The 16,600-nt window shown below is 36.1% G+C and overlaps 2 protein-coding genes across 2 annotated transcripts; one reads left to right on the forward strand and one right to left on the reverse strand.

The window, feature by feature from the left end:
* Positions 1-7,964: 7,964 nt before the first annotated feature.
* On the forward strand, positions 7,965-13,180 carry LOC112275615 (uncharacterized). Its single transcript, XM_024506125.3, has 3 exons — positions 7,965-10,957; positions 11,370-11,817; positions 12,108-13,180. Exons 1-3 carry the CDS (start codon positions 10,397-10,399, stop codon positions 12,488-12,490), a joined length of 1,392 nt encoding a protein of 463 aa, XP_024361893.1. The 5' UTR covers positions 7,965-10,396; the 3' UTR covers positions 12,491-13,180.
* Positions 13,181-15,236: 2,056 nt separating this feature from the next.
* On the reverse strand, positions 15,237-16,392 carry LOC149986472 (uncharacterized). Its single transcript, XM_090246825.1, has 3 exons — positions 16,321-16,392; positions 15,994-16,169; positions 15,237-15,779 (listed from the first exon to the last, which is right to left on the reverse strand). Exons 1-3 carry the CDS (start codon positions 16,390-16,392, stop codon positions 15,704-15,706), a joined length of 324 nt encoding a protein of 107 aa, XP_090102951.1. The 3' UTR covers positions 15,237-15,703.
* Positions 16,393-16,600: the final 208 nt, after the last annotated feature.

A 16,600-nucleotide genomic window follows, 5' to 3' on the forward strand; every position in this document is an offset into this window, starting at 1 on the left:
TAGACTTACAAATGCAATGACAGCTTTTCAACATCTAATGAATGATATTTTTGAAGAGTTTTTAGACAATTTTTTTGTCTGTTATCCGGACAAAATCTTGATCTATTCTAAGAACACATATGAACATGAACTTCATGTTGTTCATGTATTACAAAAATTAAGAGATGCGAGAATCTATGCCATGATAGAAAAGTGTGTTTTTCACACTACTCAAGTTGATTTTTTAGGATACATCATTTCAAATGATGGACTTATGATAGATCCTAAGAAAGTTCAAACGATTATGGATTAAAAAATTTTAAAAATGATAAGAGATATCCAATGCTTTTTGAGCTTTGCTAACTATTATTAGATCTTCATCAAAGACTTCTTTCGAGTTGTAGCTCCACTTACACGTTTGACTTACAAAGATAAACTTGAGTCGAGTAAAGAAGCTGAAGCATCTTTTGAAACTTTAAAGTCAACCTTTATTTCTGCACCAATCTTGTATTGTGTCAACTTTTCTAAGACATTTTTTTATGAAAACAGATGCATCAAACTTTGCTTTGGGTGTCGTATTATTACAAATAGGAACACATGATAAACTTCACTTTTCATTCCAAAAAAATTTCAGCAACCAAGATTAATTATGATATCCGTGACAAAGAACTTCTTGCAATCATGGATTCATTTCAAGAATAGCGTCATCATTTAGATGGCACTTTTAATCCAATCACTTTATATACGAATCATAAGAATCTTGAATACTTCATGTCAACACGTGTTTTAAATCGTTGCCAAGTCTGTTGGAGTATGTCTTTATTAAAAATTCATTTCAAGATCACATATCAATCCAAAAAATAACAAGGTTTATTAGACTCCCTTTTTAGACCTTCTTATCTCGTATCAAAATAAGAAGATGTATCTTTTAATCAACAAAGAATAATTCTCTTGAAGCTAGAGCATTTTCATGTTTGAGTATTGAAATCAACATTGATTGTTGATTTGATCCTTGTGAAACAAATCCAATCAAGTATGTCTTCTAATAATCTTGTTCACAATATTAAGAATCATTCTTCTAAGTTTCAAGATACTTCTAAGTTTGAATTCAAAAAAAACCTATTATATTTTGAAGGTCGATTATATGTTCTAAAAGGAGAAGAATGATTACGTGTTCTTCACGCACATCGCAACTTTTCAACAGCAAGATATTTTGGATACAACTAGACTTTGGCACTTATATCTAGAGATTTTTGGTGGCCACAAATATAAAGTGTTTCTACGGATTTTATCATGGATCTTCCAATCTCAGGTTTTTATAACTCTATATTCATAATCGTAGATTTTTTTATCAAGATGGCACATTTTGTACCATGTACAAAATCTATTATGGATAAAAAAGTAGCTAAATTCTTTTTTGACAATATCTATCGCTATCATGGATTACCCAAAGATATTATATTTGATAGGAGAACTCAGTTTATATCAAGATTTTAGTGGACTCTTTTCAAGATTCTAAAAGTGGATATAAAACTATCTTTAATATTCCATACTCAAAATTATAGATAAACAAAGCATATTAGTCAAGGTTTGGAACAGTATTTAAGATATACCATCAACTACCAATAAGATAATTGGATAATTATTTTACCAATGGTAGAGTTTACTTATAATAGTATGGTACATTCTTCTACAAAACAAACACCTTTCTTTGCCAGTTATGGTTATTATCCATGACTTGATACTTTTGACTTTTTAAAAGCTGATAATCTTGCGGTGCCATGTTGTGACATGATTTTATGGTAAAAGATGATAATATGGATCTTATTATAGAAGAGCCAAGTTAAAATTTAAAGTAAAAAAATATGGATAAAGATAGGAAGGTAGTAAAACTTTTAGTAGTAGTAATGTCTTTTTAAAAAAGTGACTTCTACTTACTTTGTAGGGCCATAAATAAGGCAAAATAAGATAGATTGGATAATAAATGATATAAGTATCTTTAAGAAGAAGTTAAGAGTAAATTCTAGTAAAAATTATGAAGAAAAACTAGATATTGATACTTGGAGAGGGCTGGTTATGAACCAGGGTGAAAATCAAACCATGAGGCACAAAACCAAGCCTCAACGACGATTTTGAGATTCTTTTGTAGATCGAAGAATAGAATTTGATAGCAGACTAAATAAAGTTTCTATGAGCATTGATTTTGTATGATTTGGATTTATAATGACTTTGTAATGGCTTTACAAAGTCAAGTTTGTTTTGGATGACTTAGGTTTTTGTGAAATAAAATAGGGTTGATATTTTGGGCAATTTTGAGAGTTTTGTAATTGATCTTCAAATAAATTTTTTTGGATTTATGGTTATAGTTGTGTTTAATATGTATTGTGAATTTTAGCTTGATTTAATAGTTAAATTGAGGACTATTGAGGTTTAAGTGGGTCAAGGTCTCAAAAAATAGAATTTTAAGTCTAGTGAGGATTTTTAAGATTCCTTGCAATATATAAGTTGGATTGGAGTGAAATTTTTATATGAGGATAGTAGGCTTGTTTTATTAAGTATGTGAGAATTTTAAGATCAATTGAATGGTGAAAATGAGTGATATTGGCTCTAGGAGATTAGCATCAAGATTAATGAAGGAGGCCGGCCAATACCCGAGCATGTTTTTGAGATTATCGTCTATTTGGTAATTTTGATCCGTTTCAAATTTTTTGTGCTTTTTTTCAACTTAGTTGTTAAGAAGTGTGCTTGTTTTCAACTTAGTTATTAAGTAGTAGACAATTCTATATATGAATCTAAATTTTACTTATTTTTTTTCTAAATTTTGAATTCAATATTCTATTTATATTTAGAAATTAAAATCCAAGAACAATATAGAAGCTAATACCATTTTGAAATAAGTTTGGCATTTATAAACTTGTATTATAAGAATTATTGGATATTGGAATAACTAAGTTGTAGGATACATATAAGCTATTTAAATAATAAAATTTTGTGAAGTTGTTACAATCTTAAAACTAAATATTTAATGGCATTTAAAAAATAAGTTTTTTTTAAACCACATTTATAATAAATATTTCTCTAAAATAATACTTAATATTTTATGCAAATAAACATGCTAATATTTTTATTTTTAATTTTCTTTTATAATTATTATCAATTTAAGTTTTTTAAACTAAAAGAATATTGTATTTTATTGAATATTTTTTATGAATGTATAAATCTAAACTATTATAAAATAAAAGCTAAAATACATATTAATAAGGTATAAATATAATTTTTGGGGTCTTTTATTTAAAAAGGATCATTAAAATAATAAAAGAAATAAAATTTTATTTGAAATAAATTTATAATACAAAATGTGATAAATTCGTCATAAAATTAAACATAAAAAATAAACTTCAGATTAAGGTTGACTTTGGAATATTTTTTTTGGTGTATCTATAAAACTAATATTTAAAAAAGATTGTTAACAAGCTATTTGTGTAATGAATTTATAACATATATTTTGTATGAATAAAACACAAACTTCAAAAAAATGAATGCTTAAACATATAGAATGTTTTTAGTTTAATTTTTCATACTACTTACTTGTAACAAACACTTACTCAAAAGAAATTAAGACTGATTTCATTTGTTAAATCATAAAAGAAGAAAAAAAAATCACAAAAAAATTGCAAAGAAACAAAACATATGACAAAGAGTCCTTCTTGAACTTTGTAATTTAAGTTTGAAATTTTCGAAATATGTGAAATGAAAGGAAATTAATCAGGATTGACTGTATGTTTTACCAGTAAAACATCTTCACTTTAATCATGTTCTTTACATGTTATGTAGATTGTCAATGTTTATTAATGCATATCACACTTTCATACTTTAATGACTTTAGTAACATAAATCCAAAAGCATACAAGTGTAATAAAGTTGTTTTAATAACACCAAATTAAGAGTGTACATTGCAATATTAAAAAATAAGAAAACAATAGGAAAGATTTTGAATTATTCGTTTTCTTGTTGAAAAGTTCTTCAAGTACACATGCAAGTGTAATGAATTTCTATCTATCTATCTATATATATATATATATATATATATATTGATTAGGTCATAAGTAGAGATTTTTCTTTTCCGAAAATTCCTCATTGTTAAACAATGAACAAACAAACGCCCTTCCTTTATACACAAGTGTGGCTAATTTTGGCTTAACCCCTTCCACTTACAACAAAGCACACCTAGATTCCTTCATGTATCTAGATTCAGATGAAATCAAAATTAGGGGCCAATAATTTTAGTTTTAGGTAATTCCCCTATATTCTCCATGTTGCTATCACTTTTATAAACTCATAGGTGAGTGGGACTGTAGAGACTTTTCAAGCCATTTGCTAGTTTTCTTCTTTTTGGATTCGACAAAATATCATTCATTAAATTTAGAGTATAAGAATGTGTTTGTCCTGATCAACCTCTAAATTTGGCTGATATTAGAGCTAAGCCCTCGCCAACTTTAGCGGTCAAACCGTGCACAGCTTTTATTTCCCCACAGTTTCAATATCTTCATTTCTTTGATTCTCCTGCATTGTTTTATTTTATTTTATTGTTTATTTACCATTTCTCTTGTTCTTCTCTTCTTTCACCACTTGTAGGTAGCCATTCTGTGCCAAGTGTAGAGGAAGTTTTGTTGCCTTTCTCCTTAAACACCTTGGTAAGGTTTGCTCTAATTAAGTGAGTAGATTAGAATTTATCAATTTCCTTAGTTGCTCATTGATAAATTCCTTTTGCAGGGCCTTGCATGGGAATAAACAATGTGCTATTTTTGACACATGTGAGTTCAAATTTGTAGCTATTGAGGATTAAAAAAAGTCATTGCAAAACAATGTGTCAAAAGGATAAAGTTGGCTCTAAGTCTGGTAATTTTTGACATTACTCATATGCAATTGAATTGTTGCTTAATAAAATTAAAAATAGAAGAATATATCTTGGACTTGCAACTAAGATAACACAATAATGCATCAAAGAATAATCTATAAGTTAAATTAGAAATTAGGCTTTTGAAACTTAAGAAGAAAGAATCTAATGGAAAACCAAAAATGAAAAATGAAAATGTGTAAATTTATAATAGATAGACTTAAGTAACCTACGGTTTAAAATATATCACTTGATAGTAAAATCTTTAAAACTTAGATTATTTTAATGTATAAACATTATACCTAAAAGTATATATATATATATATATATATTATCATAGTACTTAGAATATACGTGTGTTGTACAATTTTGAGGGAAAATTAAATCCCAAAGTGATATTAATGACCTTTGGATTTTGATTTTCAAATTCTATAAAATAATATAAAAAAATAAATATAAAGGGTTATGTTTATTTATTTAAATACTATCATATAAAATAAAATAAAAATTATTAAATGACTTTGGTAGAAAATTATGAGTTAAAAGAATATATCATGATTCAAAAGATAAATAGTATTACTTCTTCAAAATACTATTTTTTTTTGAAACACAATCTTATTATTATTATTATTATTATTATTATTTAAATTTAAATTTAAAAAATTTGATGTAATTTAATTTAATTTAAAATTTTAAAATATCATAAATATATATATATATATATATATATATATATATATATCTTAAATTGATTTAAGTTTTTAATAAAATTTATCCACCCATTTTAACCATCATAAAAAAATAATGTCTTCTAGCTATATTTTTCTAGTATTGGATCTGCAACTACTAAAAATCAACCACATTCATCATAATTACCATATTCTTCATCAAATGTGGGTCTATTTAGTAAAATCATGGATCTATTTAACATTCTTCAATATATATATATATATAAATAATTTTTTTAAACTATATTATAATCAATCTTTAATACATACTCTATGAATCATTATAGAGCATAAAAAGCTAAAGGCTTATTACTGATGACATTTGTGTTGTTATTAGTTGATAGAGTGGATGTATTAGAATAAAAGTGTTTTAAGTTATAATTAAAAATGAACAATGCCAACAAGATAGTAATGTTGTATATACATAGTTTATATAATGTTGATGATATATGATTATTATTAAGGTTTTTTAATATTATTAATGCAAGAGATCTATAAATAACTATAAAAATATATATATGGTATAGTTTTTCAAAAGTAGAATATAAGATAAAATATAAATAAATAAAAATATATTAATATTCTAATTACATTTTTATCATTATATATGTATATATATATTAAATAAAGAAACAACATATATGTATAGATTGTAATTTATTTATTTTTAAAAATAAAACCAAAATAGATTATATTTCTATAATAAAAAATAAAATTAATGATTATATTTTATTATTTAAAAAAATAAGTCAATTAAAAAGTTTTATTTTATTTTATTTTTTATTTTTACAAAACATAAATATAATATTATTTTAATTCTTTATCAACTTTTTAAGGAATTGTTTTAGATTATTTAAGATAAATATAGAGCAATCACTTTTTAATATGCCTTAGAAATATTGAAGGCATCATTTTTACATATGATGTGCCCACATATGGTTACCATCTTGTATATATTAAAATTTAATAGAAAAGCACATAAATTATACTACTCAAGTTTAGAAATGAATGTATGTATATGTGCATATATATATATATATATATATATATACATATAACATTTCAAATTTACAAAAAGATTCATTATTTTGTTATGAATAATTTATTTATTTATATTTTATTTGAATTTTACATATTATGTATCTTTGGGTGATAAATCAGTAGAAACTTGGGTTTTCTGATCAAGGATTGAAAGGATCAATCTACCAAACATATGAAAACTACTTTGACAAAAACATACCTTAACAATGAAAACACAACAATATTACTAATCATAGAATAAATTACTACAAAGATTTTAAATATATATATATATATATATATATGAAAAAGTAAATGAGGAAAGAAGGTAGTATTTTCACTTAGAGGTAAAAAAACCAAATAATTTTATTTGTGTAGCACACGACTGCCAAACTAAAAAAAGGTAAGAACACTTATTATAATTGAATGAGAGTTTTCCAAGAGGTAGCAAATATTATGTTAAGGGAGTCGGTCAAAGCACGGAACATGAAGAAGAACCGCTCACTCCCCCCCCATAACAATTCTCGGCAAATTTACTTTTACTTTTTCATGCTTTAAACTTTTTCACAACTTTCTTACCGTGGAAGCAATTTTTTTTGTTTATTTATTTATTATTTATTACCTCTGCCCGCTTTCAATTTCCATCACTGTGGTCAAACGTCCCCATGTGCCCGCCTTTCGAGGCCTTGACCCGCTCTGACTCTTTCCCTGTCACCCCTCTCTTTTCACATGTGACCCGGCCCACATGCCCCGGCTCAACCCGGGATGTGGTGCTCTCTTGGATGGATGACTTTATGACATGGACTCCTCATCCATCGACGAGTCTCGCATGTTCGGATCCCTCTAGGTCTACGTGGACATAGTCCAGGTGGGGGAGGAAGCCATGTCCTACGTGGCACCTATCCTCTCATGTCTCTTGTGAAACATGAAGACTTCCCACCACTCCTCGCAGACGTGGCACCCGAGCATACGACTCGTGGATGAACGCGGGGTTCACGTGGCGGTGCTTGATTGTTTCAATACTCCCAAAGTCCAACTTGGGTTTGAAGAAGACTTCATGGGTTTGTAATGCGGACAAACTCCATCACACACAAAGTGACACAACATGATTGTGTGTTTGGATAAACTAAGGCATGGTGGGAATCATATCTTCGCTCTCATAAATCCTCCCCTTGGAAATATGATGACCTAGAACCTAACCCAAAAATCAAACCCTAAGCCTACGTGAATATTATAAAGTAATTAGATTCCATTTACACTATCTCGTCGCGATGAAATTAGGTTAAACGTTGGCGCTAATATTAGTGAGAATGAGCAAGGCACCGTCGGAATAGGGAGGGGCAGAGTAGGAGGGCGATGCTTGCTTGCTTGCCGAGTGGGGCGGGGCACCTGAAGATGGCAATGATCAGAGTGCTGCGACAATTCTATACCGCGTCTTGTTGCCTATCTGATGATGGACTGCGATCTGGATCTGCGCAGGGTCTGTTTGCATCCATCATTCGATGGCCTGCTCTCTCGCTTTTGCAGCAGCAGCCGAAGTCGAGGTTTAGCTTTGACAGAGAGTGAAATCAGAAAAAAAACAAACAGGGTGGAAAAAGACGAAGAAACGACGCCGTAGAGTAAGTAGTAGGAAGGAATCCGGGGTGCTCGGTCTTGATGACCGCGGTAGTGGCAGTGCCAGTGGCAGTGGCGCCTTCGTTTATGTTCTTACAGCAGGGCAGGCTCCATGCTTCACCTGAGCGAGCCGCGTTTCGTTGCCCATCCTTTTCTGTCCATCTTTGCAACAATTACCAGGTTTCCTTCTGCGCGCTGCGACCAGGCAGGCATAGCTGGATTTTGGTCTGCGTGGCGTTCAAACTAAGCATATTTCTCGGATTTCTGGAGGAGTGTGATTCGATCGAAGCTTTTTCGAACGTCGCTTCTTGGATGCTGTGATGTTACGGAAAAGAAATACCCCGTGTACTGGTCTGGCGGATGGTCTTTATTTATTTTTTAATTTTTTTTCACGTGTATTGAATGAATTAGAGTTGATGAATCCCGGTTGATGTTGGTTGAGTGACGAGTTGGTTGGGAAAGAGCATAGAGAGAGGTTGAAGAAGTCGTTACCAGACGATGAGAGAGGTAGGTTGAGACAACGAGTCGCAGATGGCGGAAGAGAAGGGCTGTGTAGTCTTGCACTGTTGATGTGGAGACCACAAGAGACGACTGGGACACAAGCGCCAGGGTGGAGTCCAGTCGAACGGGTGGCTTGCCGTTTTCTTTTTCATTTACTGTATTCAGCGGAGGGTGGAAGTCGACGCTGCAGAGGGCATGAGGCAGGCGGTCGTCGTCGTCGTTGTTAGTGTTGTTTTTTACCGGTTTTTCTCCTTAAAATCCTGGTCAAACTGGGAAAGGGACCCACAGAGGCCGATCCTCTCAATTGCGATTGCTTGCATTGCTTTGATTACGGACTTTCGGGATTAGTAGACAGCGTCTGTTGTGCGGGTGGAGTGGTAGATTGAATTCCTGTGCACGTGCAATACAAATCTTGGTTTGAATTGGATTCCTCTTCTTATCCCTTCTTCTTGTCCCTTCTTCCTTTGTTGTTTTCTCACCTTCTTCATCTTCTTCGTTCGTTCCTGTCTCTCTTATTTATTCATTAAACTTCTTTCGTTTTAATTGATTTTACCTTACGTTGTAACGTTTTTTTCCTCCCCTGCGCTGAATTTCTAAGGATTTGCTGCGAATTTGGGTGCGATAGGCGGAGTGGGGGAGAGGGAGGTCAAAGATAAGCCAAAGAATTCGTTGTTGTAATGAGCATTTCATGGAGGAGCTGTACATACCGTCTGCGGTGTTGCTCTCTATGCTCGGGTGTGCTTGGCTTCTCACCGTCCAAGCTACCTCTGTGAATAATTTTGCTTCGAAATCGTCTACCCTGAGCTGATACAAGCTTAATTTTCGCTTCTGTACTTCGCATTTTCGCTGATCAATCACTCCAGAAGTAGTCCATCTCCATCGTGGAGAAACGGGCACACGCGTTTCGGGAGTTTCCAAATACCTCGTTTCTTGTTCTCGCTACGGCTGTGTATTCTTGTTTCAAATTTCAAGATTGTGGCTAGGCGTCGATTCTCACTTCTGATATTCAAGAGCTGTAGCGCTCATTCTTATTCTACGCCTTCTCCATCATTGCCACGGATTTATGTAGGTGGTGTACGCTGGACTGTACATCCAGAGTTTCTTATAGAGCAGCTGTGTACATAATCGGTCGCCTCCCCCCTTTTTTTTATTTATATTTTTTTTAGGTTCTTTTCTCATCTATTCTTTGCTGTTGCATGTTTTTATGAAAGACTGGTGATCCTGCTGGAGTATCGTGCAATTCTGGCTTTTAGCTATTGGTAGTCCTTGTATAGTTTTGGTAACCAATTGAGCATCCTTCACTTAACCACAGCCAGGGATGAAACTTTCAGTCTGCCTCGGTCTACAGATGGTTGTGGGATATGTAAGGTCACGCGCACTGCTGAAGTAGGGATTTGATGCTGGCCATCATCCGGATTCACTCAGAGTTTGAAGGGGTCAAGTGTGAAGACTTTCGACTCTACATATTGCTACATGAAGAAAGTTCCAGTTCCTCGAAAACAGAAGATTTTTGTTACTGATAAGAGCATGCATAGACGTAGTAGGAGCCTGGGCTTTTATCAAGCAAAAGTATTTGTGATCTGACGCTCGTGTCGACACTGTTTGGATAAGAAGTATTCTTCAACTTCCTAGAGCAGCTGATTATGCAATAGAAGCTATGGGGATGGAGGACAAGGCGTGGATAATGGATGTAGGCAAATGCATAAGGCATAGCGGCGCACAACCTGGGGGTGGCATATGTGCAGTGTGTTTACAGGAAAAGCTGATGCTGCTATGGCGGGGTGAAGGGAACTCAAAGTGGAACACAGAAGACTTTTCCATCACGCCGCCTCTAGTCCATGATAGTTGTCATACCCCCCTTGCGTGCGATTCATCGGCTGCTAAAGCACACCCTGTTTACAAATCAGGATCAGCTTGCTTTCCTCTTGTCTTTCGCATCCAAAGTTTTCAACGAGATGATGTGCACGAGTCTAGCAAGTCCAGCAAGGGTTTGGAACGAGAAAAGATTGACAGGGGTTACTCCGGCTTGGATGTCGGCGACGCTGACGATCATTCGCACCAATTTTCTTGCGAAATCAAGTCAATCATGAAAGATTTGGCAGCTCTGCACGAGAAGAAGAAGTTGGAGAAAGCAGAGAAGAGACAATCTGGAATCGAAAGTGGGTGTATCTCGGCCCGCCGCCACCAATATGAGGAAGCTGCTGCTGAGTTGTCACAGGTCAGTCTAACTCCTACTCATTTCTCCTATGATTTTATTCTCCTAGTATGAAGCCCGGATTGCGTGCATTTGTACTCAATCTCATCACCCTGCGAACAGCACATATCCTTCGCTTAGGCTAGTATTATCAAGAATAATCACGTACTTTGTGATGTAGCCAAGAAGCATATGTTTGATAGTCCTCTAAACTAATCGCCGGAGAAATACGTGACTACGGCACAAGAGTTACGTAGTCAGTCTCTGGATTACCACCGCACTCGTGTGAGAGGACTTGGGCAGCTACTGTTGCTGCACAGGAGTTCGGATGAAGTCGCCGATGAATCCATCTCGTCGAGTTCGGAGCAGCACTTTGCTTGCATTAATAAATATCTCATCACCATGTGAACACTGATTTTTTTTTTGGTTTGCACAGGCCTCCGTTTCTAAAGCTCCTGCTTTAAGAGTTACAGATGCAGTGCCTGCTGATTATCATGTGCCAAAAGCTAAAGCAAGCATTATCGAAGATGAGGTCGAGAATGGAAGACTCGCCAAGGCTACTTTATGCTTCAGCGCGTTGTGGCCAGGTCAACTGCGATCAAAATTGAACATGAAGTGGGCAAAAGTTTTGGTAAACCCAGTATTATCCAGTAACAAGATAGTCCCTAGCAAGTCAGACTTGGCAAAGACAGTAAATGGACGTTCCAAAGTCGCCGTTGAAGAGACAGTAGGGGAGACAGTACGGGATTGCGAGACTTCTGGGGTGCTGTTAGGTAATACTAACGATGTTATCGGAAGAGCTCGGGGTACAGATTCTCGGGTTATGCCAAGTTCAGCTACGGCACCCCTACCGCCCCGACATGTGCAACGTACCGCAGATGAAGGTTTGTGTGCTGACAAAGTCCTTTTAATAAATGATTCGAAAGTTGTGGATTGTTGCAGTTTAAACTTCACCTTTTCTCCTTAGATTTAGTAAGAATACCATAGCCAATATTGAAAAGATCATTCGATTCGGTAACTGGTTCAACACTTGCGCTGCACCACAATGTTCAAAGGCTTTTCCTTTTCTTAGTTACTTGTATCTGACTGGTGCAATCATGGTTTGCTGGAGGAGCTAATTGTGCCGTTTAATGGTTCTAAATTATGCCAATTCGCGTTTAATCATTTTATGCAGATGGTTGTGGGTTGGAGATTGACAACGAGACAGCCATGCGAATGGAAGCATCTCGGATTACCGTATTGACATGGTTAGAGAGTTTACCTAGTCCAAAGGTGGTTCACCTAAAAGAGCAGAATTCTATGGGGTTTGCTGATGATCTTTCCTTGGGCAATGGGGTGCTTGAAATGTGCGATGAAGAGGACGTGGAGTTTGATTATCAGCCATACGAACCAGGAATGGACAGGGTTGAGTTAGGTGACGCCTACGACTCCATGAATCCCTTCGAGCCTGTTGATGCTTACAACCACATCAATTCTTTTGGGATGTTTTTGCGAACAGGCTCATCACATGTTTATGCTCCAAGTCGAATGGTTGATGTTGAGATAGCAGCTCAGTAGAGCCGAACTGTCGCTCATCACCTATCATAGCGGCTACCGAACTTGGCTTGGTGTACTTAGACGACACTGGGCGGATTCTGTTCCTAATTGACACGATTCAAACTCTTTTTCCTGGTGGATTGGGATTCGAAGCTGGCTGTAGCCTATGGGGCTATTCTTGATAAGTACGACAAGATCAACGACTGTAGGAGTGGACAGGAGTGTAGGAGTATCATATTTGATCTTATCCATCTTCTTTTCAATTTATCTCTGGTTGTATGCCCGAATTGAGCATGACCCAGAGCAGAGGAATTGCCCCACATCTGTACAAAACAACATCGGTTTGGCAGCACTTCGTTACGGGGACTCGTTAGGAATCTGGTTGCGGAAGTCAATGACAGTCATCTCCTCGTCCGGTGCGACGATATCTAGACTGTGTCGTCGCAGAAGCTTGATTGAGGTTGGTTTTCCACTCGACCTTGGGGTTCCGCAGCTGGCTGATCTAGATATTCTTGGAATTTTAGCTGTGAGTTAGCCCGGTTTCTAAGTATATTCTCACGGACCATGTGCTATACACTTGAGAGACGCGTATTTTTTAATACGGTGTTGTGCAACAGAAACTGAGTGTTCACACAATCCTTTGACAGTTGATTACTTGTAAATGAAATTTCCAGCGCGGCAGGTGTTTCGCACTTGCCCTCTTCAGGAGGATGTATACTCGCAGACATTTTTCTTGCGTGTTCTCTTTGAAAGCGTTTAAGTGACGTTCCTGCTGAATACCGCTCACATCACAACCTCTGAGTGTGACTGCAAGGGGATAGCGCTTTCATGTATGTAGTTGTGCGAACCGGTGCATTGGTTTCCTGGTGTCAGTTTTTGACCTCGAATTGACTATCCTTCGAAAATATCCAATTTTGGGGCTGTCTCTTACAAGGTCCCGCATCCTACATCTGATGCTTTTTCGTGAACTTAACGTTATTTGAACCTACCGAATCATCCAACATAGCTCATTTGCCAGACGCAGCATATATTCTCATATTCATTAGGGCTACAAGGAAGGTTGGGATGAACACTCTAGTGATATTATAGTTTAGGCAAGCAAATGATGATTTTTGCGACTAGAAAATGAAGTCTTGACTTTTCGGTGGGAGGTCGCAGCAAGCCAAGCATCAAAAAGAACAACTCCAAGCCTACAGACGTTTAACGTCGTCCTCAACTTGCGGTGCAAGCACCGTAGTGATTGCGTCTCCTGAACACAATTTGTCAACCCCCTGCGATTTTCTAATTTAATTTATTTTCGAAACTATTTTTTCAACTATCGTCGTAATTTAAGTACTGCTGCCGACCAGACAACCGCGTCGCTCTAGTGCTTGCGCTCAACAGTTCGTCGCAAAGCTTCCAAAGCAAGACGATATCCACAGGGTATTAACACAAACAGACGTGCACGTCATAAAGCGTTTTGGGCTTGGTCGATGAGTCCTTCAATTTTAATCCTATCCCAAAATGGAGGGTTTGTTTCTTTGTTTTTTTTTTTATCTTTTATTTTTTGTTTTGACAGAGCAGGGGTATACATAATGCATTGGTTTGGGTTAAGTACAAGTCATTCATATATCTAATACCCTAATGACAAGGTGATATTGAATCACTGACAGTAAGGATCAATACATGTTGAGGTTAGTGAGTCATAGTACTAGTACGCACATTTATACCACCTTGTATTTCACATAATTATTTTGCTCTGTTAAAAATTTAGTGTTTCATTTGCCATTCAAACTCATTCTCACCTATGTAAGAAGGATTCACCTTTATCGACTTGATTGTCTGGTTTGTCGCAAGTGAGTCTCTATGACTTACAACCATAATCAATGAGGTTTGATCATATTTTTGTTCTTACTGGTTTGTCATACCATTCTCCTCCATTGAAGAATAGACCGTTGCATTGCCTCCATATTGCCCACACATGTAATTCTCTTAACAGAGACCATATAGTTTTGAATCTCTTAAACTTGGGTGGGATGTCTACTGCAAAAATTGATTCCTGTTGTGAAAAAGTTAGTCATGGATAGAACTTTTTAGTGCTAGTGGTCAGTTTGTACACAATCAGGGTGGCCCAGTCCCAAACTCTTCTTATTTGTGGGCATTTTCAAAACCTGTGGAGAATAGTTTCTGAGAGCACTAATTTGCAGAGAGGAGATATACATCTTTGTTCGATTGTGCTCTCTGAAGTGTTAACATGGCTTCAATGCGTGTCCTCAAATTTTAAGGATTACTGCCGGAAATTTTCATCGTCAGCCAATGGTGGAAGCTAACATAAGACTTTTGATGAATGTCCAGAAGCAGGTGAACTCACACACTCTCATAGAATCCGACATATCGAAATTGGCTAAGCAATGCAACAGTGGTCCACTTAACACGCTAATGTCACCACCGTCATGTCCACCTTATTATGAGGAGAAGAATCTCAACATTCAAACGTTGACCGTGAACCTTTTGAGATAAATAGAAGCTGCGAATCATTATGGACATGCATGAGACCTGCGCTTGACACACTTGCCATGTCGCCCCGTTAATCAGGATTTTGGGAACTGTCGAATTTTAAAATCTAGCACCCATTTGTATATTGTGAATCTTTTCACTGTTGGGTGTTGAGACTTTATGCTCGTGTGATTTGACAAGTCCATGAATCTGTGGGGCTTCCACATATGTACGAATTTTTTGGGGTTGAAATTTTAGGAATTGACTGTGTGAATGCTCATGCAGCGAAGGATTCAATTTGAAAGCAGATTGACTTTTATACAAATTGCAAATTTCTATAATTCTAACTCTGCTACATATTTTTGCGATGGCCTTTAATTTACTCAAATAAGAGGTCAGGCTTCATTTCGCCGAAATCCCAAATGAAGTTTCGACCTCATAGCATTCAGAAGAAAAGGCGTGATTTGAGCTCTCGGAGGCAAAGAGCATTGTCACGGAATAAGACAACGGCAGCGGCACTGTGGAGACGGAAAGTGAAGGAGTATGACCACCCTGAATTCTCTTAGCTACTCTGCATCATAATGCTGTAGCGTCGAAACTTTTCTGCACGAAATTGCAAGCTCTGGACGACAAATTAAGGTGAATACCTTGGAAAGATTGCCATGTCTACTGCTATTCACCAGCCCATCACTTTCGTAGTACTGCAGAAAATAGATACATAAAATGACAACGAGAACGATCATTTAACCTCCAGGTCTATCAAGCTGCTTTCTCAGCGTATAGCACAGGTTGCTGAAAACAAATGCAACAGTTCACTTTGCATGTAGCGAATTGTCTGCAAGGAGATAAGAGGCTTATCAGTCTAGCATAATGGCTAGGTTCGGTAAGTAAAGAGTTGGAACACCCTATACTCACATGCATCGTCAATCAACCCAAACGTTTACCTTGCGCAGAGCTGCAGCACAGTTTTCGGAACAGAGAAAAGCTTAACTGATGTCAATATCCTCCTATCGGACACAGCATGTTCTGCGAGGGTGCGCTTCATTTACCCATCTGTGTGGCTCGCCATCATGTGGCACCGATCAGTGTCAGATTCACGCAGCAAGTGAAGTAGAGCATCAGAGCAAACGCAGCGAACGATGAGCTCATCCAATCGAGTCACTTGGGATCCAGAAACTCTCTCCAGGTCAGGTGCGCCTACTATCGAGCTCCGAAAAGCCGCCGTCTACACTAAATCAGCAAACCCACTAACGTGCTTCATCTCGACCTCACCACTAAACTCATGGATCAACAATCCGAGCTGGCCTCGAACTAGTGGACCCTCCTATGGCGTCGGGATAGGCTCTAGGATTTGGGTGAATAGATGAGTGCCAAACGGTTGAAGAATCTGCCATCACCTTCCCGAAGCTCCATGGACGGATCTGCACAAGTTGTGTGGTAGTGGACATGGCATCTCATTGGATCGGATGGCATCCATCAATTACTAGATTGATTATGTCTCTTTTGCTATATTTGTAAGATTCTTGGTTGGTTTTTATGTGCATACACTAATATTATATCCACACCAATGTACAACATATTTCAACCTATTTTGTTACCTTGAATCTAAGATTTTTTAAACTTCAAACTTTTGATTATTCTCTACTTTTATAAGAT

Source organism: Physcomitrium patens, chromosome 23 (assembly GCF_059467195.1).
Source record: "Physcomitrium patens ecotype Gransden chromosome 23, ASM5946719v1, whole genome shotgun sequence".
Taxonomy (NCBI): domain Eukaryota; kingdom Viridiplantae; phylum Streptophyta; class Bryopsida; order Funariales; family Funariaceae; genus Physcomitrium; species Physcomitrium patens.

Excerpts from the sequence above, each read along its gene's own strand:
- LOC112275615 (XM_024506125.3), top strand. The coding sequence starts at position 10,397 with ATGGGGATGGAGGACAAGGCGTGGATAATGGATGTAGGCAAATGCATA. Across the intron at positions 10,958-11,369 it reads CTGCTGCTGAGTTGTCACAG|GCCTCCGTTTCTAAAGCTCC; the intron begins GTCAGTCTAACT and ends TGGTTTGCACAG. Across the intron at positions 11,818-12,107 it reads GCAACGTACCGCAGATGAAG|ATGGTTGTGGGTTGGAGATT; the intron begins GTTTGTGTGCTG and ends CATTTTATGCAG.
- LOC149986472 (XM_090246825.1), bottom strand. The coding sequence starts at position 16,392 with ATGTCCACTACCACACAACTTGTGCAGATCCGTCCATGGAGCTTCGGG. Across the intron at positions 16,170-16,320 it reads TGATGGCAGATTCTTCAACC|ACGGCGGCTTTTCGGAGCTC; the intron begins GTTTGGCACTCA and ends GATTTAGTGTAG. Across the intron at positions 15,780-15,993 it reads ATGGCGAGCCACACAGATGG|ACAATTCGCTACATGCAAAG; the intron begins GTAAATGAAGCG and ends ATCTCCTTGCAG.